Here is a 26,719-nt window from a genome sequence, read left to right as displayed (position 1 = left end):
ATTTACTGAATCCAGTAATAAAAACCATATATTACTTTACCACATGGCTGAATGCATTTCTCTTCAGCCAGGATAAATACTTTTTTTAAAAAAAATCAGATTGTCAGTAATATCAATGTCAATTGTAATAGAGATACATTCTTAATCATTAATTCAAATTAATATCACATTTATCCTATATTTATTAGAGAAATCTTAAAAGATACAAGGCGGAATTTTGAGACCAAATACTGAGTACATATGTACTTGTAGTAAGGAACTAATTTATGTTGCTCCTTTTCCCTGCTCATGTGGTCTCGTTTCATGGAGGAACTGCAGCTCAAGTCAAAGATGCTCAAGGCATATCTGCCAATGTAGGAAGTGAAAGAGGAAGTTAGGGAAAGGAAAAAAAAAGATTTGAGACAAGGTAAAGAATAGATTTGAATTGGAGAATGAGCATTTTAGATCACTGAGAGATGAGCAATCACAAGGTAACAAGTGATTTTGGTTAGATGCAGCAGGATTATGGCAAGTATGAAGGATAAAATATAGGCGATTGTTGGTGAAACATTAAAAAGTCTGAGTTGACATATGCAAAGTTCAGTATTTTATCAAGTATTGTGGGGATTAATGGCATTTGAAACATCACCAACATTGCTCATTAAATAAAGGTCTAAACTAATTTAACAACCTCCATAGATGACACTGAACAAAACTCCCCCCCCCCCCCCCCCACTCACTCCATCCCAAATTAGAATTTTTGGCAAGGCCAGTTATTGGTGTGCCTTTGAATAACTTTATCCAGTTATTGGTGATGTCATCTGGTAAGATGGCGGTGCATTCAATCACACCAGCTTCTATGGTGTCTTTTTAAATATTTTTTACAATCACTAGACCCTGCTGGACATTAAGAACTTAAAATACTGCAGGTCTACCCCATCCGCAAATTGTTTGTTGACAGAGAAACCAAAGGAGCTGGACTTGGTACAAGTTGTGCTGCTGCTGCGTCAGAGGTGTCTGTGAAGTTGATGTACGAAGGAGATTGTGCAGTCTAACAGTGAGTGATCATCTTTGGCACTTTTCCTGTGATCACAAGACCCCGTTGGACATCATTCATGTGGAATGCTGCACATCTGATTCACTGATTTATTGCCGGACAGAAGAAGCAGCCAGGAGAGAGTGCGCTCCCACAGAGGCGGAGTTCGCAGTGCTCAGGCTGGAGTCAGTGTTGCCCCCCAGTGTTCTTTTGGCTGAAGACAAGCTGTATTGTGATCAACTGCAGATTTCTGCAACATTCTTAGACTCAGAGTCTCAAATTATACTTACAAATTTGTGTTTGTGACTGTATTTCATTGATATCTTATGTGGTTGCTTTCCTATATGTAACCTGTGTGTGATTCTTGGTACTGTGTACGTTGAATGACAATTAAACTTGGACTTACTTGTGAAGTTTCAAACTTATTTAAAGCAATGAGACATCATCTTGAACACAAGATATGGAGCCCTAATTTTTAGACATGGCAACAATGAAGAAATGACAGTATTAGTTTAATTTTGGATGGTGACCACGTGAAGGGGAGCCTGCATGCAGCACCTTTCCCTTATGCCTTCTGTACTTCTTCCAAATAGGTGCTTCAGCTTAAGAGCTAATGTTAGTGAAGCTTGGTATGCTGTTGCATTTTATTAACACTAGACTCTGAAGCCACAGTGCATCAAAGGTTTCTCCAGTCATTCTGTGCTCCTGCCATCTTTAATGCTTCTTTCAACTATTGTTTAACATGGAGAAGCAAATATTCATCAGCTCAGCAACTATAATAGCTGGTAGCCAGTCACTGCTTTGCCTGATGTCAGTGTTTATTTATTCATCTAGACACAGTGTGGAATAGGCCCTTCCAGCGCGTTGAGCCACTCCGTCTAGCATTCCCTGATTTAACCCTAGCAAATTTTCCCATGATTAGGCTTTGGCCAATTAACCTACCAACCAGTAAGTGTTTGGACCGTGGGAGGCAACAGCAGCACCCAGAGGAAATCCACGTGGTCATGGGGAGAACACACAAACTCCTTACAGACTGCAGCAGTAATTGAACCCGGGTATATTGTTCATTGGATATACCATTGTAGCTAGACTTAAAACACACTAGTCTTTGCAAAGGGGCCAAAACAAAGCTCTAAACTCTAAAAGGCAGATCCTCTGTGGCTCTGTGGTATTATTTGCAAAGGGTGCACTGAGCTATCTGCAAGTCTACCACAAAATTATATTTTCAGTAAAGCAGTATTTCACTACAATTACTACCTCAAATACAGTTATTAGCAGCCAGTGAATTCAGTCCAACAGTCTGACTTCAGAGGTTAAAAAAACATCCTGACATTGCATTCTTTCATAAGTGCGTCAGACACCTCATAGCGTGTCACACCAGACAGTCAGCCATTCTTGTCTGGCGCATAGTTGCAGGATAGATCTCCTTTCAGATTAACTGGGTCACAGTATGAACGTTCCTGACTCGACCCTTGTTTTTTTTTAACGAGGTCGAGTGGCTAGCTTGGTGCTCAAGCCAGCACGGATGGAAAGCGTGCCCGGAGGGTCCAACTGGGTTCAAACTTGGGAGCCTTTGCTTCCAAAGTCCGGCGCTGATGCCACTTCAAGTAGACTTGAAGCTCTCATTAGGACAGCAACAACACAACAATCCAAAACACATAAAAGTGCAATTTTCAGTCATTATTATAATGAAGAAATTTTATTGTTCTCAAAGCTAATGCATATATATTTGCATTAATAGTAAACTTGCAGGGACTATGAAGGGTGAGATTTTCCTTGAACTAGACTTGATATGTGGCTGACCCACAAGGTTCCCAGACCTCAACCAATTTTCTCAGTTAAGCCCCATTAAAGCATCTTGCTAATTCCTGTTATCATGAGGAAGCAAGCCAGTTATATAAAGGAGGAGGTTTAAAAGGGCAAAAGGTCAGAAGAATTTTGAATATACTGTGAGCTATTGCACAATTAGATGAAAATGAAACTTCTGCTTCAAGGGTGAAAATGTCATTTGCCCACAGGATGAAACACTTCCTTTGTGATGGCAAACAATTAAAAGATTAAATCTGACTATATGCAGCCAATTAATTATAGTGACTGGATTAAACTTACCGTACAGCCATACTGCAAAGCAAAAGTATTGAGGTTGTCACCATCAACAACCTCTCGAATAAGAAATACTGTATTGTTGGAGTTCTCCACTGAAACACTGGGCCACTGACACTCTCGACCTCTCAGCCGCAGATCAATACTATTCTTGTCTTCATCCGATGATTCATCAGAAGATGCTACATCACTTCCAAATACATAAAGCCGACCATCTTGCGAAGCATGGATATCTACAGGAGCCTGGAAGGATCTTGTGTGCCCATCTCTCAGCCTCATCATACTATTGATACCTAAAACAGAATTAAATCTTGGATTTATTCAAGCACAGAAAAAAGAAAGCAATTCTTCATCCTTTGGAACAAGAACATTTACTTGGGTATATTGACACAATACCAAATCAGGGTAGTGAACCCATGGCACACACAAAAATTTGTTGACACATGGCAATGCAATGTCACCTTCGATTCCTTAAACCCTACCCATAATAAAAAAAAAAACATAATGATTATCTTTACCACCAAGTCAAACAGCATTTTTTTTTACAATCTGAGAAGAGTGAAATACTTTTACAGGAAATGCCTCATGACATTGGAAGATAGATTTTGAAATCCTTGTAGTTCAGGCATACGCAAATATTTGGATAGTAAACAAGTACAATAACAATACTGAAATAATGTTTATTTTTCATTTGCTTTTAAAATACTAATAGCTTTGAACAGTTTTCTAAAATGCTTCATCTGTTGCAATCTTTTATTATAATACATGTAAATAAGTAACAGACATCACTATTTTCCTAAAAAAGTGCACAATTATTGTTAATTTATGAATCTATGATAATCTCTGCACAAAATTACCATGGCATACCAGGAGAACTTCTTAGAAGATTATCAATTTGGGTACATGGTCACCAAAACTGGCATAATACTTGACAATGAAATGCTTTTCACTTCTAACAGCAACATAATTCAAGAGTCATATAGGAGGTTAACATGTTGTTCCATATTTAACTCATTACAGAACAGGCAAAACAGAGAGAGTTTAGTCACAAACAAGAGAAAATCTGCAGATGCGGGAAATCCAAGCAACACACACACAAAATTCTGGAGGAACTCAGTAGGCCAGGCAGCATCCATGGAAAAGAATACAGTTGACATTTTGGGCCAAGACTCTTCCGCAAGACAGGAGAAAAAAAGGTGAGTAGATTTAAAAGGTGGGGGGACAGAAGAGAGGAACACAAGGTGGCAGGGGATACTGGGAGAGGAGGGATGAAGTAAAGAGTTGGGAAGTTGATTGGTGAAAGAGATACAGGGCTGGAGCAGGGGGAGTCTGATAGAAGAGAACATAAGGCCTTGGAAGAAAAAGAGGGAGAAGCACCAGAGGGAGGCAATGGGTGGGCAAGGAGGTGAGAGGGAAAAGGGGAAAGGGAATGATGAAGTGGGGGGGGGGGGGGAACATTACTGTAAGTTCAAGAAATCAACATTCATATCATCAGGTTGGAGGCTACCCAGACAGAATTCAAAGTGTTGTTACTCCAAACTGAGTGTGGCCTCATCACTGAATCCAATCAACACACACAAAATGCTGGATGAATCTCAGTATGGCCTCCTGTATATCAGTGACTGCTTCGCTGAGCACCTACCCTCTGTCTGCCAGAAAAAGTGACTGGGATCTCCCAGTGGCCACCCACTTTAATTCCACTTCCCATTCCAATATGTCTATCCATGGCCTTCTCCACTGTCGTGATGAGGCCACACTCTGTTTGGAGGAACAACACTTCAGAACTATACTCCATCTGGGTAGCCTCCACCCTAATAGCATGAGCACTGATTTCTCAAACTTCCGGTCATACCACGCACCCTGCCCCCCTTCACCATTCCCCAACCCCTTTTCCCTCTGACTTTCTCTTTGCCTGCCCATCGCCTCCTTGTGGAGCTCCTCTCCATTTTTCTTCTTCCATGGCCTTCTGTCCTTTTCTATCAGACTCCCCCCTTCTCTATTTCTGTATTTCTTCAACCAATCAACTTCCCAGTTCTTTACTTCATCCCTCCCCCTTCAGGTTTCATCCATCACCCTGTGTTTCTTTCTCTCCCCCACGCCACCTTTTAAATCTACTCAGCTTTTTTCTCCAGAGCTGCTGAAGGGTCTTGGCCCACAACATCAACCGTACACTTTTCCGTAGATGCTGCCTGGCCTGCTGAGTTCCTCCAGCATTTTGTGTGTGTTGCACAGATGGTCATTTCAAATCAAATCCATTCCATCAAAGCAGTGCCGAATGTTGCCTCAGTTTTCCACCTCTACAGTCTGACTATAGGGGAACTCTACTGAAGATCTATTATGAATCATTGCAGCAAGTCTTTGTAAACTTTGAACTGTGTGGGGAAGATTTAAAGCCCATGCAATTAAAATGACTGTCACTGCAAAACAAGGATATGGGTTCCAATTATCTCACCTTAAATTATATTACAGCAAGGACACAGAGCAAATCAAATATTAGCGTTCTGACATGAAAACTTTAAGTGGCACAATTAGAAAGAATTGATGTAGAAAACAATAGACACTCCAGAGACACAAACAGAATAGGAGTAAAATGGACGCTTTCACAAAGTATCCAATTGGTCTCAAAGATAAAATGCCACTGAAAAAAATGTGAAAACACTTTGGGTATAGATAAAGCAACAAAAAATTGTCTGTTAACAGAACTAAGAATAGTGAAAACTAAAACCGGTGACAAACTTGAAGTCAACAATGGTGAAGTCTTCACTGGTGATGGACATCAGTCGATCTGGTAGTTAATTTGCATGTACATGACTAGATTAATAAATTAGTTGGGCATAATGGTGTGTACGACAGTCAATCCCTTGTGCCTGCCCTGTCATAGTAGATGCTTTACCTCAGCATCACTTTCCAGAATTATCCCCAAGGTCCTTAATATCTAAAAACCTAGCCAGCCATTTTAAATGCATGATCTCTGCGCACCCTTGAGACTTCCAAACATTTACTAAACTTGAGTGAATGAACTTCTTCTCAACTCAGTCTCAAATTTCTCAGCCCTCTGGTGGACAGTCCAGTTAGAGAAAGCAACCTGTTTAATAACCAGTTCCAGCATCTTTCCTGCTATTATGTCAGGCTGTCTAGTTCAACTTCCTCTCTCCCTTCATTCTTAAATATTGCTGGTTACTTTATATAGCCTATTACTGCATCACCCACAACGGAGTCCTCTTCACATATGGAGTAACATCTACACCAATTTTAATCACATTTGCAATCTGCCACAATAAACAAAGAATTGAACTATAAGACCATTATGATTGCAAATGCAAGTTAAAGTTGCAAATTGTATTTGTGTCCTGAAATTCTTTAAGAGCAATATTTAAGAATGAAGGGAGAGAGGAAGTTGAACTAGACAGCCTGACATAATAGCAGGAAAGATGCTGGAACTACCGTAGATTCCGGACTACAGAGCGCACCTGATTAAAAGCCGCTGGCTCTAATTTTAGAAATAAAATCAATTTTTTACTTGTACAGGCCGCACTGGATTTTAGGCCGCACCGGATTTTCGGCCGCAGGTGTCCCACGTTGTAATATGAGATATTTACACAGAAAGATATTACACGTGAGGATTTTTTAACTTTTAATTAAATCCATATGGTAACATAAACAAATACATATTGCAAATGCTTTTTTTCGAACCGTGCCTGTAACGCGGCTACTTTTAAATATACGTCGCGTATACTTCTTTACTGAACAACATTCCAATATCTCCTAACGACTGGTAAAAAATATATATACTGCAGCCTACCAGGAAAAGTTATTGATCGCCTTTAACTTAAAAGCAGCGTTTTCGCTCCGCCGCTCCCCCCCGCCGTCCCGTTTATCGCAAACTGGTATCCCACAAGACGCGGCGAAACCGGGTGTGACGTCATAGCATCCCGCGATGTAGTACAGAAAACAAATATAGTTAAAACAGTTCTAACTTTAACTAACAAATGAATTACTAAGCGAAAATATTATAAACTAAATAACTGCCATAAAGGCAGCACAATGCTTTTCTTCGAGTGTTTTCCATGTTGATGAGGGTGAGTACAAATGACTGATTTACAATAATTTAATTGTGAAAGTGCGCTTGATTTATCGTACAATTTCATTGGACCTCTGTGAACTACTCATCAATTTTATTGGTCTACTGTTACGAGGCAAAATGTTTTTGGCGGCCATGAAAAAAATAATACATTAGCCGCTCCGTATTAAAGGCCGCAGAGTTCAAAGCTGTTCAAAATGTGGGAAAAAAGTAGCGGCTTAAAATCCGGAATCTACTGTAATTATTAAACAGGTTGTTTTCTCTAACTGGACTGTCCACCAGAGGGCCGAGAAATTTGAGACTGAGTTGAGAAGTTTATTCACTCAAGTTTAGTAAATGTTTGAAATTCAGGTGGCCCCCGTTTTTCAAATGTTCGCTTAATGACAGCTCGCTGTTACGAAAGACCTACATTTGTTTTTACTAACCAAAGAGGATTTTTGCTTTTACGAGAAAAAGACGCCCGCTTTATACATGTGTTTACCCCGAGAAAGACTACCATGACCTTGTGCAGGCAGTTGTGTGTGCATGCGTGTATGTGCCGATTTTTTTCCTCCAAATCGACTTTAGCTCGCTGTCTTCCGGAATTTGATAAGTGAAACTACACCGCACATACAATATTTCTCCTTTATATAGGCTGTATATTTATCATATCATTCCTACTTTTACTATATGTTAGTGTTATTTTAGGTTTTATGTATTATTTTATAAGATGCGGTAGGTTATTTTTTTGGGTATGGGAAAGCTCAAAATTTTTCCCATATTCTTCGCTTTACGACATTTCAGCTTACAAATGGTTTCATAGGAATGCTCTACCTTCGGATAGCAGGGGAAACCTGTTCTATAATGGATTTGTGGACATATTTGACAGCAATATTAAACTGCAGATAATCATCTGAAAGGTAGAAATGTGGGTATCAGTAGGCAGAAAATGACCAGCCATTTGGCCTGTCGAGTCTGCTCCGCCATTTCATCATGGCTGGTCTACTTCCCTCTTAGCCTTAATCTCCTGCCTTCTTCCTGTAACCCTTCATGCTCCGATCAATAATCAACATCTGTCTTAAATATACCCAACAATTTGTCTTCCACAGCTGTCTGTGGCAATGAATTCCAGATTCACACTCTCAAACTAAAGAAATTTCACCTCATCTGTTCTAAACAGATATCCCTCCATTCTGAGGCTATGTCCTCTGGTCCTGGATTTCACCACTAGAGGAAACATCCTCTCCATATCCACTCTATCTATCGAGACCATTCCACCTTCAATATTTTTCAATGAGATCCTCTCCTCATTCTTCTCAATTCCAGTGAGTACAGGCCACGAGCCATCAATACTCATCATATGACAAGCCTTTCAATCCCGGAATCATTTTCATGTACCTCCTTTGAAACCTCTCCAGTATCAGCACATCCTTTCTTAGATAAGGGGTCCAAAACTGCTCACAATACTTTCAGTGAGGCCTCACTAGTGCTTTGTGCCTACAGAGCCTCAATATTACATCCTTCCTCTTATATTCTAGTCCTCTCAAAATGAATGCTATCATTGCATTTGCCTTCTTCATCACTGACTCAACCTGCAAGTTAAGGGAACCCTGCATGAGGATTCCCAAATCCCTTTGCACCAAATCTCCATTTAGAAAATAGTTTATGTTTTTATTTCTTCTACCAAAGTGCATGATCAAATACTGGATTCCATCTGCTACTTCTTTGTCCATTCTCATAATCTAGAATCCTTCCGTAGTCTCTCTGTTTCCTCAATACTACCTGTCTCTCCACCTATCTTTGTATTGTCTGTAAACTTGGCCACAAAGTCATCAATTCCGCCATCCAAATAATGCAAAGATTTGACATGCAAAGTGAAAAGAAGCGGTTGCAACACAGCCCCTGTGGAACACTAGTCACTGGCACCCAATCAGAAAAAGCTAGCCTTTTTTCGTCCACTCTTTGCCTCCTGCCAATGCTCTACACATGCTAGTACCTTTCGTGTAACACCATGGGCTCTTAACTTAAGCAGCCTCATGTGTAGCACCTTGCCAAAGAACTTCTGAAAATCTAAGTACACAACATCCGATTCTCCTTTGTCTATCTTATTTGTTATTTCTTCAAAGAACTTCAACAGAATTGTCAGGCAAGATTATTCTTTAAGGAAATAATGTCGACTTTGCTCTACTTTATCATTTGCTTCCAAGCACCTCAAAAATCACATCCTTAACAATAAACTCCATCTTCCCAACCACTGAGATTAGACTAACTTACCTATATTTTCCTTTTTTCTACCTCTTTCCATTCTTGAAGACTGGAGTGACATTTGCAATTTTCATGTCCTCTGGAACTATGCCGGAATCTATTGATTTTTGAAACATCATTATTAACACCTCTGTACTTCAGCCACCTCTTTCAGAACCCTGTAGTGTAGACCATCTAGTCCTTGTGATTTATCTCCCTTCAGACCTTTCAGTTTCCCAAGCAGTTTCTCCCTAGTAATGGCAAATTCACTCACTTCTGTTCCCTGACACTCTTGAACTTCTGGCATGCTGCTTGTGTCTTCTACAGTGAAGACTAATGCAAATACTTATTCAGTTCATTCACCATAATAGTTTATCCATCCATAATACTTATTCATTTCCTGTCCCCATTACTACCTCTGCAGCATCATTTTCCAGCAGTCCAATATCTACTCTCACCTCTCTTTAACTCTTCATATATCTGAAAAAAACTTACGGAATCCTCAGATATTAATGACCAGCTTAGCTTCATATATCATCTTTTCTCCCTCTATAACTCATTTTATTTGCATTCTATTGGTTTTTAAAAGCTTCCTAATCCTTTAACTTCCTACTATATTTTGCTCTACTCTTTGTCCTCGCTTTGGCTTTTACGATGACTTTGACTTCCCTGGTCAGCCACAGTTGTGTCATCCTGCCTTAAAAATACTACTACTTCTTTGGGATGTATTTATCATGCGCCTTCTGAATTGGTCCCAGAAACTCCAGTCATTGCTGCTCTGCCAGCAGCCCTGCTAGAGTCCTCTTCCAATCAACTGTGGCCAGGTCCTCTCTCATGCCTCTGTAATTCCCTTTACTCCTCTGTAAAACTGATACATCTGATTTTAGCTTCTCCCTCTCAAATTGCAGGGTGAATTTATGATCACTGTTTCCTAAGGGTTTCTTTACCATAAACTCTCTAATCAATTCAGGTTCACTGCACAACACTCAATCCAGAATTGTTGATTCCCTACTGAGCTCAACCACAAATTCCACAATCAGAACAGAATCAGGTTTATTATCACTGGCATATGACGTGAAATTTGTTAACTTAGCAGCAGCAGTTCAATCCAATACATAATATAAAAACCAAAATAAAATAAGTAAATCAATTACAGTATATGTATATTGAGTATATTAAAAATCATGCAAAAATCAGAAATAATATATATTAAAAATGTGACGTAGTGCTCAAGGCTTCAGTGTCCATTAGGAATCGGATGGCAGAGAGTAAGAAGTTGTTCCTGAATCGCTGAGTGTGTGCCTTCAGGCTTCTGTACCTCCTACCTGATGATTGCAATGAGAAAAGGGTATGTCCTGGGTGCTGGAGGTCCTTAATGATGGACGCTGCCTTTCTGAGACACCGTTCATTGAAGGTGTCCTGGGTACTTTGTAGGCTAGTACCCAAGATGGAGCCGACTAAATTTACAACCTTCTGCAGTTTCTTTCGGTCCTGTGCAGTAGCCCCTCCATACCAGACAGTGATGTAACCTGTCATTGTGTAGACATTCTACAAGTTCTCTCTCTTGGGATCCAGCACCAATTTGATTTTCCCAATCTACCTGCATATTGAAATCCCCTATGACTATTGCCCTTTTGACATGCATTTTCTATCTCCCGTTATAATTTGTATCCCACATTCTGGCTGCTGTTCAGATCTCTGAAAAACAGTCAGAATGAGGGTTGTTTTACCCTTGTAGTTTCTTAGCTCTGCCCATAACAATTCTATACCGTCCGATCCCATGTCACCTCTTTCTAAGAATTTTATTTTATTTTTTAAACCAACAGAGACATCCCACCCATTCTACCTACCTGCCTGTCCTTTCAATACTAAGTGTATCCTTGGATGTTAAGCTCCAAGTTATAATCATCTCTCAAACACAATTCAGTGATGCCCACAACCTCTTACATGCCAATCTTTAATTGTGCTACAAGTTCATGTGTCTTATTCAGTATGCTGTGTGCATTCAAATGCAACACATTCAGTCCGGTATTCATTACCCTGTCTGATTTTATCCCATTTTACTTTGCAGCTCGTCCCATTGACAGCAATTTTGCCTCATCATCAGCCTGTCCTTGCAAGCAGTCTCACTACACACTGCCTCTGTTTGTAAATCAACTGATCCATTCTCAACCCTAGCACTGTCGCTGCCACCCCCGTCAAATTAGCTTAAATCCTCCAGCAAACCTGCCCTCAAGGATATTGGTTGCCCTCAGGTCCAGGTGCAACCCTTCCCTATTGTACAGGTCATACCTTCCACAGAAGAGATCCCAATCATCCAGAAATGTGAACCCTCGCCCCCTGCATCAGTTCCTCAGCTGTGCATCTATCTGCCAAATGCTCCTAACATTACCCTCACTAGTACTTGGCACAGGCAGCAATCCAGAGATTACTACCCCAGAGGATCTGCTTTTCACCTTTTTACTTAACTCCCTAAAATCTCTCTTCAGGACCTCCTCACCTTTCCTACCCATGTCATTGCTGACATGGAAATTTGTTCTGGCATCTCCAGTATGATAGTCTATTCACAGATTAATAACATTTTTAAACACGTGAACACTGTTCAGTGTAAGATACATAGTCAATACTATAAAGTATGACAATTAGGATTTGATAGAAAAATACAATGCAAAAAAAAATTAACTAATATTGCTTCTTTACAAGTATATAGCCATTAAGGGCAACAAATGCAGCAATAGATGAACAAAAATAAAAATGTCCATGTTAAAAACCTGAAATAAAAGCACAGTCTTGGAAATGCTCAATAGATTAGGCTACATTTGTGAAAGAGAAACAAAGGTTTAAGGTTTGACACCTTCAACTCAAAACGTTGCTTCGTTTCTTTCTCCTGCTGCACATAATGGTATAAAAGCACGCATTTTATGTCAAGGCTCACAATATTAAAGGAAGTACTTGCACTGAGAGTGTTATTCATATGTTTTAATAATGTTTTTACATATTACTATTCATATACTGGGGCCAGATTCCATTTCACCTCCAAAGGATTTGAAATTTGAGTCTAAGTAACAGGATTTTGCTAACCACAAGACATACAGCACTGTGCAGAGAGATGTCCATACAGCACTGCTGTGGGTCGAATCAAAGGTGGTGATCAATCAGCATACTATACTGGAGGGAGATTGAAAATTTGGCTGAGTGGTGTCATAACAACAACCACTCACTCAATGTCAGCAAGACCAAGGAACTGACTGTAGACTTCAGGAGAGGGAAACCAGACAACCATGAGCCAATCCTCATCAGAGGATCAGGGGTGGAGAGGGTTAAAAACTTAAAATTCCTGGGTGATTACTATCCTGGACTCAGCAATTATAAAGATGCAGCGTGGCATCTGAATTTTTTTTAATATAAACTTCTATAGACGTGTAGTGGAGCTCATACTGACTGGCTCACCGTGGCCTGGTATGGAAACATCAATGCCTTTGAGCAGAAAATCCTACAAAAGGTAGTGGATTCAGCTCAATACACCATGGATAAAGCCCTCCCAACCATTCAGCATATCTGCATCAAATGCTGTCGTAGGAAAGCAGTGTCCATCATCAGAAATCACCACCACCCAGGTCATGCTCTCTTCTCACTGTTGCCATCAGGAAGATACAAGGGCCTCAGGACTCGCACCACTGGTTCAAGAAGAGTTACTACACCGCAACCATCAGGCTCTTGAATAAAAGTGGATGACTACACTCAACTTCACTTGCTCCAATATTGAGATGTATCCCATAACCAATGATCTCACTTTAAGGATTCTTTTATATCATTATCTGATGTTGTCGTTATTTATTGCTACTTACATTTGCGTTTGCAGTTTGTTGTCTTCTGCACTCTGGTTGATCGTTCATTGATTCTGTTACGGTTACTATTCTATAGATTTGCTGAGTACGTCCACAGGAAAATGAATCTCAGGGTTGTATATGACGACGTACATATACTTTGATAATAAAATTTGCTTTGAACATAGCCCTCGCCAGTGCCCAATGAAGCACGCTGAAGAGTCATGATTGCTTCTAGGGACAAGAAGCTTCAACTCTTAGCAGAACAAGTTCCAATTAAATTGAGCCTTTATTGTAATCAGGTCCTGAGCTGCTTTTAAAGATTTAATAATAATGGGCATTAAGCCACTAGGTAAAGTATTATAGTTAATGAAAAAACACTTGATTGGAGAGACAAAGGGCAGACGATTTTTCGAAGGAAATTTGAGAATATTGGCCCTCAGCAAATGAAAACAGCAGTGTTAAATTTAAGTGGCTGCGATTAGGGAAGGACAACTGGAAGGGGAGAGTGAAGAGGTAGAAAATTTAAGCATTTAATTAATTTAATTAAGCACTGGAAGCCAAAGAAAATTGGGCTGCACGATAGCATAGCAGTAATTGTAATACTAAATTAGTGCTGGCAACCCAGGCTCAGTTCCATTGTCGCCTGTAAGAAGTCTGTATGTTCTCCCTGTGATTGTGTGCGTTTCCTACTGATGCTCCAACTTCCTCCCACATCCCAAAGATATACAGGGTTTAGGTTTATTGGTCACATCGGTGTAACTGGGCAGTAGGGGCTCATTGGGCCGGAAGGGCTGCATTTCTAAATAAATAAATAATATTAAAGCAAAATTTACCACCAGCCTTTATGCCCAATTGTTAGTTAGGGAAATATTGCAGCATTATTGTGCTTTGAATAGCTGATTACACCCTAGCAACTACTCTAATGTGAATGGAAGTTGACAATACTGTCTCCTAGTTACTGGAGGGGAAAATCTACTATAGTCAGAGTCAGATTACATTAAAATTAGCAGGAGTACTTAAAAGCCATTCTTGTAATTCAGAGATATTTAGTGTTAATTGCTAATGAAATTTATCAGAAAAGTGTGTTACGTGCCAGCAGCAATAGACTACAAATTGAGTCAGGGTTTAATGTTAAACCACTATATTTATTAGTATTTACTCAAAGTATAGAAAATTAAACAAAATAAACAGACGTTAACAGTGTTATGTGTGTGTCGCTCCCAAACTGTCAAGCTTAGGAACAGTTCATAAAGTCTTAAGATGGCAAACTAGAAAGGTCCAGTAATCCAGGGAATAAGTGAGAGGAGGGACTGGTAAATCCATGTTAGAATGTAGAGAGGAGGCGATCACAAAGAATTCCACAGGTTCCACGCTGGGAAAACGAAGTAACAGTCGCCCAAGATCTTATCCATCGAGTCGTCCCGAAATCCACGTAGAAACATCACAAGGTGACAGTCACAGAATATTCCTTTAGCACAAGTGTTTACCACATAACATGCCTGAAACCAGCTTAAGGGTTAACAAAGTGGTCGCCACAAGATACTCCAACAAAATCTACTTCTGGATCATATGAAGTGACAGCCACACATCCAGTGTGCACTGTGTGCCATTAATCAACCCAGTCCATTAGGCATGGGAAAGTATCAGACTTTACCCATTGTCACAGAAAGCTCCTATCAGCAGCTTGTGGTTCAAAACTTTCTCTCTCTCTCCCCTTCTCTCAGAAAATCCCAGCGGTCTGTCGCAGGTTGTTATACTGACGTCATAGTCCTGCATCATCCAGGCGTTTTAAAGTGACACCCACAGTAAACAAAACCGTGGTCACGTAACAAGGGAAGAATAGTATTTATTCACGAAAACTGTTTTGAAATTGAATTCTTAATCCCAATATTTCGCTCAAATATATTGAGCAAAATAAATTACACATTTTTTTTTAAAGTAAACACAGAGTGGCTAAAGAAAATAGATTTATATTCCTTAGACCTTCATAAAATGAGTAGTAATTTTATTGATACACAATTTCCTTTGAGGGCAAGGCAAGATTTCCACAAGTGGGCAAAGCTCTAAAGAGGGGACAGGGATAATCAATCAAAACTGAGGTGCAAAATAATTTCTAGCAGAGGGTGGCGAAGCCCTGACGTTCTCTACTTGGAAGGGTCCTGGAGTATAGATCATTGGTGAGGTTTAAAGAGGCAGTTACTGAACTTTTTGCAAGTCTGCACAATTCCAACTTCGGGGAAATGGCACAGAAGAGGATTAGCCATGGGCAAATCAGCTTTGATCATACTAATGTCAGAAAAGGCTTGAGGGGCAAATAACCTACATCTGTTCCTATGAACACAAGTATTCTATTCTACTGTCCAAGGGCAAATAAGGATTTAAACTACAGGTAAATATAGACCACCTAGACAATACAAACACTTATGGATGCTATTCATCAACTATAGCTCAGGATTTAACACCATCATTCCCACAATCCCGATTGAGATGTTACAGAATCTGGGCCTCTGTACCTCCCTCTGCAATTGGATCCTCGACTTCCTAACCGGAAGACCACAATATGTGCAGATTGGTGATAATATCTCCTCCTTGCTGATGATCAACACTGGTGCAGCTCACTGGCTCAGCCCACTGCTCTACTCTCTCTATACCCACGACTGTGTGGCTAGGCATTGTTCAAATGCAATCTATAAATTTGCTGATGATACAACCATTGTTGGTAGAATCTCAGATGGAGAAGAGAGGGCATACAGGAGCGAGATATGCCAACTAGTGGAGTGGTGTCGCAGCAAAAACCTTGCACTCAACATCAGTAAGATGAAAGAGTTGATTGTGAACTTCAGAAAGGGTAAGACGAAGGAACACACACAGAGGGATCAGAAGTGGAGAGAGTGAGCAGTTTCAAGTTCTTGGGTGTCAAGATCTCTGAGGACTTAACCTGGTCCCAACAATGCAGTTTTAAAGAAGACAGCATCTATACTTCATTAGGACTTTGAAGAGAGTTGGTAGGTCAACAAATACACTCAAAAACTTCTATTAATGTACCGTGGAGAGCATTCTGACAGGCTGCATCACTGGCTGATTTGGGGGGATGGGTTCTTCCCCTCTGCCATCTGTTTCCTACATGGATATTGAACCCATGAACATGACCTCAATTTTAATATACAATTAGTTCTGTCTTTTGCACGATTTAAATCTATTCAATATGTATGTATGGCATCCATTAGTCTCGTGACACCATGGATCTGCACCTGGAAAGTCTTCTCCAGGGCACAGGCCTGGGCAAGGTTGTATAGAAGACCAGCTGATGCCCAAGCAGCAAGTCTCCCCTCTCCACGCCACCGATGTTGTCCAAGGAAGGGGCAAGGGCTGATACAGCTTGGCACCAGTGTCATCACAGGAGTTGCCAGAACGAGGCTGAAGACGATGTTGGACTGCCTTAGGGACACCAGCTCTGGATTTATCCTCAGGGTTTACTCCCGAAGACTTTCCCATGAGTGGGTATGGCCACAAGGCAGCGGAGGTTTGAAATCAGAGTTTTCCCTCTCTTAGCTGGACTGCCTTCCTAGGTTGACAAGTTCCATTTATTCAATATATGTATACTGTAAATTGATTTACTTGTTATTTTATTCTTCTTCTATATTATGTATTGCATTGAACTGCTGCTACGTTAGCAAATTTCACAACAAATGCCAGTGATAATAAACCCGATTCTGAACCTGCCACGTAGCAAGACTGATCTGACTGCATGTACTTTCCTTTGAAAGGGAGTGTAAAAATAGAGTTTAGTTATCTCTTAATTTATTATATACAGTGTGGAATATTCACTTCCAGCACCGAGCCGTGTTGCTCAGCAATCCCCCGTTTTAATCCTAGTCGAATCACAGGACAACTTACAATAACCAATTAACCTACCAACCAGTACATCTTCAGACTGTGGGAAGAAACTGGAGCACTCAGAGGAAATCCATGCGATCACGGGGAGAACGTACGGATTTCTTACAGGCAATGGTGGGAATTGAACCCAGGTCGCTAGTACTGTAAAGCATTGTGCTAACCACTATGCTATCCCAATAAAAATAAATAAACTCTAAGTGGGAATGACCCTAGCATGTTCTTGGGGAATTCTCAATGAACAGATATCAACCAGACCATCTCCTATGAAAAAAAAATCACCCGAGTGTTGGAGAAATAAAGGAGGAGAAAAAACCTTACAAAGTAAAGAAAAATGCATTTTGTTGGGGGTGATTTTTGCAGTGAAATTTGGTGTTTGACAACAGTATAACTAAAACTATCAGGTCTTTAGGAGATATCAAAGAACATGGAATTGAAAGTCCAACATCTGATGAAGTTTGTAATTTAGTATAACAGCCATTGGATTGTCTTTAAGAACACAGACTTTCTATTGTCTTTAAAATTAAAGTTTAAATCTTAATTGTCATTTAACCATACACATGTATACAGCTACACAAAACATTGTTCCTCTGGGACCAAGGTCTTAAACACAATAGAGTCACACACAACACTCAGTACAGGTAATTACAATAGCGCACAGAGTCACATAAATAATACTAGCATATGTACCCGAGTGGCATGGCATGGCCTGGCCTGAAGATTGAGGACATGTGGGATGTTTTCCTGGAGCCCCCATTCCTGCAAGAACAAGCACACAGCAATTCCTCATCCCATGCTGGATCAGTCACAAAAGAAAATCTAGCCAGTCTTCCAGGGAGGGAACACTGGAGAGCATCACTGATGGGAGATACAGCATGCAATGGCCAGTCCCCAACCCAGCACTGATTCTAGCATGCCCGCTGAGCCAGTGTTCACTTCCACGTCGCCTCCAGTGCCTCCTCTCCTGGGTGGTTTTAACAGGAAACACTGCTGCACAAGAGCCTGGTACGCACAACTGAGGCCATGCAACTTCACCACCATTGGTCTCGCCATGAACTAGACTTGCAGTATTTTGTATAACCAATGTTCATCAGGGCCTTGTGATATTGAAGACACATATTTGCACGATTTGTTGGAGTCTGAGAGGCGGCTATGACCAGGTGCACCACTATCTTGCCATAATACTACTGGAGGTAGTAGGAAGGAAACTTGGTGTCCAGCTCAGCTTTAGTCCATTCAATAATCTAAATCCCCAAGCAATGCAAATAACAAAGAACATAAAAATATTTATGAATACAGAGAAAATAGAAAATTCAATTTTGAGGGCATAATACAGCAAAGACATGGCAGTCTAGTCACACCTGGAAAAAGGTACAAGGTGCTACAAAAAGGTTGGGTAAAGATCGGGGTAAATAATTAGCTCAAACAATGGAAAATCAGTGATTAAGAATAACAAAGGAAACTCTCACAAGAGGTAAGCACATGGGAAGACTATATAGAATTAAGAGTAGAAGACTTGTCTAGAAACAGCTTATTGGATCCAACTGTTTAATTTTAATTGTTAAACTGTGAAGAAAATGGCAATCAATTATCTTTGTATTTTAAGTAATGTATAAACGTAACACTTTAATAGGCCTCTAGTGATTACTGGAAAGCTCTACATTAAGTGGCTGTTATTTTCTTGTTGGTTGTTTTTTTTTCTAATTGACTCATTATCTCTGGAATTTTTTTATCTTTACTGTATAGAAGTAGCTGTTTTATGCTAGGCATCATCTTTAGATTCTCTCTTCAAGTAGCAAGACCCCTGCCACTGTTCTGTTCCTGTTCTCTTTGTTCTACCAACTCTACATAAAATGATCATTAAACAACAAGTTTTAATCCTTGTCCCTCACTTGTAAAAGAACCTTGGATTTAAACATCAAAATCCAACAAGCTGTCTGTTAAGTGATAGAATGCATAAATACAGAGATTAGATAAAATGTGAGCAAAGGGAGTGTGTCTACCTTTCTATATACTGGGATAACTAGCATAGATATGAAAGTTATCAATTCTTCAAAAGGCATTCACAATGTCCTGGGACAAGCAAGTGAAGAGCAGTATTAGATTTTGCAGTGAGATAGACTGAGCCGAGGCCGAATGGTGAGTGAACACCAAAATAGCAATAGGGATGTAACTGTGTTTAATGAAGTATTTGAAAAGTGAAGGTGCACTAAGAAAAGTAATGCATTGTGTCCTGGACTCAAAAACAAAATAATTTCAGGAGGCTTACGCTGTCAAAATCAAAACCACAGAATAACCTTCTGATTTCCTGAAAGAGCCAATCTGCAAATTCAAGCATTTACGATAGCTTAATATAGAAGTGTACTTAGTGTGTGCTTTATGGCAACAGTGCTGACACTGAATTTTCAAGTTTTTTTCTTAAAGAAAAACTCATTTGTACAAAAGGATTAATGTTGGAAATGTAGATGTTGATCATACACAAAATAACTTGCCACTTATACTGAACAACGTTAATCCTACACAAATTGGTTGCACTGTAGGAAGTTAAAAATACTTGCATTTATAATGGCAACTTTCAGACTGCTACAGTGCTCTGCACTCAATTTACTTTCAAGTGTAGCCACAGTTTGTGGGAAAAGTCATTGCCAATTTACACACAGCAAGATTTCACAATGTTATGTGCCGATGTCCAAATAAACAGTATTTCTGTAATTACATGCAGTACTTGTTGTAACACTGAAAACAGAAAATGCTCACAGTTAGTATTTCAGGTCAATTCCGCTGTGGTAATGTTGAGACAGGGTCAACTATTGATCAGCATACCGGGGCAAATTGCCTCCTTTTCTTTTGAGATAGTCTCATTAATTATTTGCAGGGAGTGCAGTGGTTTATCATCACCAGCAGTACTGCACAGAGTTGCCAGCATAAACTTGTGCCCTCAAGTTTTTGCAATGAACTCAGCCAGAATTTTCTAACACCAAGGTGAAAGCATTGACACTGTAATTTGATGCTTCTATCATGAAAATTATATTACAAAGAGATAGTCATTGTTCAACACGTAGAACGGAGGCAATATAATTTCAATGGGAAGTTTAGATCTAAACTGCTTAACAGTATTTGCTAAATGGTGAAAAAGTTTGAAGCAGCAGAGATCAAAAATGTGAAGGGCATGTACATTAAGAAAATCAAAATAGAATGGTGGCCTTATAAAGAAACTGGAGAACTAGGAAAAGAAAATAAACAAGTCTAGTTATTCACACATAAGCACTGAAAATGTTTCCGACTACCTGAAAAATGAAACCTGGACTACAAAAGGTTCAATTACAAAATATTGGTTTTCAAAAAAACTAGAGGATCAACAGTATTCGAGTGATACTTCCAAGATATTAAAGAGAACTGATTCATAGACCATACAAATAACTCAACCACTTGAGTGAGTGGGCTAAGCAGTAGCCTAAAAATTTAGAGTGGAAGTGAAGTTAGGAAGCATAGTGGATGAATTCTCTCCCACAAGTGATACTCAATGTTGGGTCAAAGGTCTTGCATTTTTACATCCTCCCCCATCGAACCTGTGGGTTTCCTCCAGGTGCTCCGGTTTCCTCCCACAGTCCAAAGATGTACTGGTTAGAAGGTTAATTGGTCATTGTAGATTATCTTGCGATTAGGTTATGGTTAAATTGGCGGGTTGCTGGCAGTGTGCCTCGAAGGGTCAGAAGGGCCTATTCCAGGCTGTACCTTGAAATAAATTAATCTTTCATCAGATAAATCTTTGAATTGTAACATTAACTGTTTCTCTTCTTCATAAGTACTATCTCTCCTGCTACATGTTGCATCTTCTGTGTTTATTTCAAATTTTCAATATATAAATGTTTTGCTTTTAAATCATAACATATCCTTGAGATACTTATGCCAACACTCAATTGATCCACAATCTGCAAGCTCAAATGAGACAGCAGCTAAGACTTATTTGTTATTACCTGTGGTTCCTTTTAAAACTTTCATGTTCACCTATTCAAATACTTTAGAAATTATTAAATTGCCACTATGTTCCCCTGCAGAAAACCACAAGGAGGCCATGGATAGAGGGCGGGTATCAATAAAATGAAGCACATAGTATGTATACCTTTACAAATTCAGAGAAGGGTATCAAGAAACATGGATCAAAGGTTGGTAACTAGAACTGGGGCCCATGATCTAAATCATGGATCCTTTACTTAATGGGATTGGCCCATGGCATAACAAAGGTTGGGAATCCCGATTGAAATGAATGGCAGTCAGGCAATGTTTAAAAGGCTGAATAAACTATTTCCATATACCTTTAATGAACAAGCTTTGTGACAATTTAAAGGGAGTGCTTCAGATATCAAACTTCAGTTGTCATTTTGAACTTCACGCATTATTTCTCATTATTCAGTGACTTTTAGTAATCTGGAGTTATTCAGCGCAAATAACATGACCAACGACATGCAGAATTATTCCAAATTAAGCATCCATAATTTCAGAGATGATAATACTGATATTTCATTATTGTGCTACATTAATCTGCGGCTGAAGATGCAAGAGACGGCAGATGCTGGAATCCGGAATAAAATAGCAATCTGCCAGAAGGAAATCAGTGTCGGAAAATCAAAAGCTGATGTTCTGAGTTGACACCCTTCATCTGAACTAAAGAACCTGTTGCTGCTTATGCTATTTCAACTTAGGGAACCATACAGCATCACGGAAATTATACTGGTAACTTAATGCTTTTCCACCATTTTTCATTCCTGATAACAAGTCTTACGCCATGAGTAAACTGACAGCTAAACATTTTCAAATGGTTATGGAGAACCTGGTTTTGTAGTTAAAAAATATTAAAAGGCCAATGATTCTAGTGAGGTTTTAAATTGACTTCATGCCAGAACATTTCACACTCAACAGGTGCAAATGAAAACTCTTACCAAACAGATTACCTTGCAATATATTATGTAATTATGGCAGATTTTGGACCAAATTTACTCATTACTATTAAATTCTAAATGAGTAACAAAGTATCTGAATGCAAAGTGCAATTCAAATTTTGCATTTACATGGTTACAAACTGGAATGTGTTACGAGTTAAAACTTTGAAAACATGTATTATTCACTGAAAGCTTTTGAATATAATCCTAATAAGCAACTACAAACCAATCTTCTTTATGTCAGTTGTAAAACAGTATTCGAGTGTTAGTATAATAAATTCTACATGAAGTTTAAATTGAATTAAACAAAACTTCTGAAAATATTGACCATATTAAATTGCTCTTATGTTTTCCACTTTCCCTCTGCAACACTGAAACTAAGGAAACGCTAAACCACTGGAATTAACATTCTATAATCAATAAACCATACTTCTAAATTCATTCATCAGACCTGACAGGCACTGATCTGTGTCACAAGAGCAGTAGTGCTGGAAAAAAAATGCTTAAGCAAGCATATTGCCTCTGCTTTAATTCTAGGGACATGGAAATTTGTTTTCAAAGCAAAAGAAATAGACAAATTAATTAGAACAACCAACCTAATATTCTGTACCCAGTTATTGCTTCAAGATACAGTGGAACCAAGTACAGTTGTTGGAAAATAACACTGCTTTTGAGTTAATACTTCCAGAACAGAATTTGCAATTTTTTTCTATTTAAGCAGCAGTCATTGGACAGCTCCACTTCAAATATCAACCTGTATCACCCTGCTCCTTGCTTGGTTCCCATTAATATTTCCAACATCTTATATCAATGGAAAAGTAATATAGATAGAGGAAAGATGAAATGTAAAAGTAAGCTAACCAACAATATAAAATCAGATAAATAAATACCGGTAGTATAAAAACAGAAGTGCACTGGACCGCTGGAATATAGGTACCATGCTGAAGAAGCAGTAATGCTTTACAAAGAAATGGCAGATGAATAAATAATTACAAGAGAACTAAAATATAAAAGTACCTATGTAATGCTGAGACTTTATAACACATTGGTCAGACCACATCTGGAGGATTGTGAGCAGTTTTGGGACCCACATCTGAGGAAGGATGTGCTGACGTTGGAAAGGGTCCGAAGGAAGTTTACAAAAATGACCCCAGGAATGAAAGAGGAGCATTGCAAAGAAATAAAAATGAGCTTTATTTCTCACATGTACTGTACATTAATGCATACAGTAAAATGCATTGCGTCAAATAAATCAGCAGGGATTGCGCTTAGCAGCTCTAAGTATTACCATGCTTCTGGTGCCAACACAGCATACCCATAACTTACTAATCTAATCGTATGTCTTTGGAATACGGGAGGAAAACAGAGTGCCCGGAGCAGACACACGCTTAAGGAGAGAACATACAAACTCCTGACAGAGGACGGCAGGAATCAAACCATCAAACCTCGAACTTACAGCTGGTTATGCTACCTTACCGTGCATTTGATGGCTCTGGGCCTGTACTGTGGAAAAGTGGATCCCATCAAAATCCACCGAACGCTGAAAGGCCTGGATAGAGTGAATATAGACGAGACAGCACAGGCTCAGAATAGAAGGATATCCCTTTAGAATAAGGTGAGAAGGTATTTCTTTAGTTGAGAGTAGAGAATTTGTGCAACTTATTGCCAGAAACAGCTGCGGAGCCCAAGTCATTTGGTATATTTAAAGTTCTTGATTAGTAATGGTGTCAAAGATTACAGGGAGATGGCAGGAGAATGGGGTCGAATGTAAATCAGCCATGATCCTAATCTGTCCAAGTCCTCCCTACTTCCTCAACACTATCTGCCCCTGCCCCCACCTATCTTTGATCATCCACAAACTTGGTCACAAAGCCATCAATACCATTATACAGATCACTGACTAATGATTTGACTATTTAGAAGATCATTATACATTGATTTGATTAATTATTTGGCATATTAAGACTATTAGCTAGTAGGAATCCCAAGGCATAGAGCTTGTGACAGGTACTGTACCATAAAATGCAAGCTTTAGTTTTCCACTAATATCACATCTGTAATGAAAATCAAATAAAATTAGTGCTATTCAACAGGCCCACAGACTAAAAGTATAATTTTATAATCATACAAAGGCTAGAAACATTCTGCTCTCCTAATCAACTGCATGCTTTTGTGAGCTTAATTTTGATACTGTACTTATTACAAGTCTCAGATGATGCTGAAGGAATCGTAGTAGCATCATTGCCAGACTCAAAATAAAAGCACACACGTTGGCTATTTTGTCACTTTGTTACAATTGTGCGCTTAGGTACTTCAAAACTGGGTAATTTTTTTGCTTTAACCATCTTCTAAGCAGCAGCTCAGCACATCTAACCTTGTTAGCTTTATAAGACTCAAATAAAGCTGCTCTCGGGCACCCCTGTCTCAAAGACAATTCCAGTGGTCATGTCTCTTTACGCTTTCTTCTGAGTGGACACATAACCGGCAGCCAGTCTCAGGGAGAACGAGGGACCACTGAATTCATCGTGTTGGCCACAAACATGATCTTTTATTGCAACATGGACAAAAAGAATTACTCTTAACTCAAAGGAAAACTTATCCAGTGTGCTAAAAGTTTGATTAAAGGAGTAAGCTTTAAGGGCGGCCATAAAGAGTGTGAAATTGCACAGTGACATTCCAATGGATGGACGTAAACTGCAGAGTGGGGGACAACGTTATGCTACCTGTTTGTGATCAGGAAATGTTTGTACAGAGCCATTCTACTCATGAATACCCTCCACAATATTGGTTCAGTTGAGTGAGATCGCCGTTCGCCTTCCGAGCGAGTTTATCATCAAATTGACAAGTATGGCGAGGTAGAGATACAATGAAAAACTTGCAGGACGTAGGCATGTAGAGTCAGGCAATGGCACGTAGAACAGAAGTTACATTTAAATTATAAAAGAATGTGCAAAACAAACGAACTGTGTGCTGTCCGCAGGCCAGGAAGCTACAGTACCGACGTCTGGGTACCCTTTCCCCTGCCCCCCAATCCTTTTAAGCACAGGTTGCCTCGGTGACTCACCGAATTCAAAGCCTCCATCCAGGCAGCCAGCCCGGCGTTCGGGCCACCGCTCGATCCGAGTGTTCCTTCTCGACTCGGCCCCAAACCGTTCAACAACCACGTACCCAGGAAGATAACCCCTCGGGATGGGCCTACTCAGCGGCTCCACCCGCCCTCTCTCCGACTCCGGGCCCCTCACTCACTCCAGCGGCTGCGCACCCAACCCACCGCTCATTGTGTTCGCTACCGCTGCCATCATCCGCCCCGGCGCCTGACCGACAGATTCTCCGGCCAATCACCGGCCGAGTTTGGGAGAGGTGGCCAATGGCTGTCGGGGTTATGGTGCATGGGTGGCGCTGTCTACGTGTCAACAGCTGTGCTTCCACACCTAACCTGGGTTGTATGGGCATGCAGGCGAGTAATGTAAACCAGGGACCCAGTATGTGTCCTTTGTAAACTATTAGGAAGTTAATAACAGGACAGGAGGTGTTTTAGGTAATAGCAGTTACTTTAAAAAATTTCTCCATGTACGTTGCCCCGGCTTCCTTGCATTTCTATTAAGCTTCATTTGTTTGGGGTAAGATGAGAAATTGGTAAAAGAATGCTGATGCTGGAATCTTGAATGAAAAGTAACCCGCTGGAAGAGTTCAGCAGTTCAAGAAGCATCTGTGGATTTGGATTGAGAACCTGCATCAGGGCTGAGAGTGTAGAGGGAAGATGACCAGTATAACGTTGTGGGGTGATAGATAGATACTTTATTCATCCCCATGGGGAAATTCAACTTTTTTTCCAATGTCCCATACACTTGTTGTAGCAAAACTAATAACATACAATACTTAACTCAGTAAAAAATATGATATGCATCTAAATCACTATCTCAAAAAGCATTAATAATAGCTTTTAAAAAGTTCTTAAGTCCTGGCGGTAGAATTGTAAAGCCTAATGGCATTGGGGAGTATTGACCTCTTCATCCTGTCTGAGGAGCATTGCATCGATAGTAACCTGTCGCTGAAACTGCTTCTCTGTCTCTGGGTGGTGCTATGTAGAGGATGTTCAGAGTTATCTCTGTGAGTTAGGTGGAACTGGATGAAAACAGGTTGTGATGTAAAAGGTTTAAAAAAAGAGAGAGATTGGACTGGTGATAGTGAGGAGTGGAAAGGGGACATGGTGAGTGATGTTCTTGTTTGTATCTGGCCTGGCAGTGGAAGGAGGGACTATGGGAATAAGAGATGCAGCTCTTGTGATTGTGGAGGTAAATGTTTGGGGTTGGAAGGGAAGTTGATCAGGGAGAAATGGGGAGAATGGTCCTGACAAAGGGTTTCGGCCCGAACCGTCGACAGTGCTTCTCCCTATAGATGCTGCCTGGCCTGTTGTGTTCCACCAGCATTTTGTGTGTGTTGTTGTTTGAATTTCCAGCATCTGCAGATTTCCTTGTGTTTGCTAGAAGAATGATATGTTGTATTGGAGGCTAGTGTGGCGAAATGTCAGAAATGGGAACTCTATTCTTTCCAGGGAGGAGGGAAAAAGCAGACAAGGGAAAAATTGAGTAAGTGTGTGTGACTGATCCATTGGCGACAGCAGAGGGGAAAC

At 40.0% G+C, this 26,719-nt stretch overlaps 1 protein-coding gene across 9 annotated transcripts in view; it reads right to left on the bottom strand.

Annotated features, from left to right (window-relative positions):
* lysmd4 (LysM, putative peptidoglycan-binding, domain containing 4) overlaps positions 1-25,405 on the bottom strand; it is a 45,689-nt gene extending 20,284 nt beyond the window's left edge. For all 9 annotated transcript variants that reach the window (XR_012096813.1, XR_012096814.1, XM_073033061.1 and 6 more), the window contains exons 1-2: positions 25,151-25,405; positions 3,125-3,411 (exon numbers count right to left, since the gene is read on the bottom strand). Coding sequence is in view for 7 of the 9 variants with exons in the window: in XM_073033061.1 (XP_072889162.1) it covers positions 3,125-3,400 (276 nt within the window). In the remaining 2 variants the exon portion in view is untranslated. The remainder of the gene's footprint in view (positions 1-3,124; positions 3,412-25,150) is intronic.
* Positions 25,406-26,719: the final 1,314 nt, after the last annotated feature.

The sequence above is a fragment of the Hemitrygon akajei genome, chromosome 30, assembly GCF_048418815.1.
Source record: "Hemitrygon akajei chromosome 30, sHemAka1.3, whole genome shotgun sequence".
NCBI lineage: Eukaryota > Metazoa > Chordata > Chondrichthyes > Myliobatiformes > Dasyatidae > Hemitrygon > Hemitrygon akajei.
The sequence above is the reverse complement of the archived record's forward strand: the minus strand, read 5'-3'. Positions and strand labels throughout refer to the sequence as shown.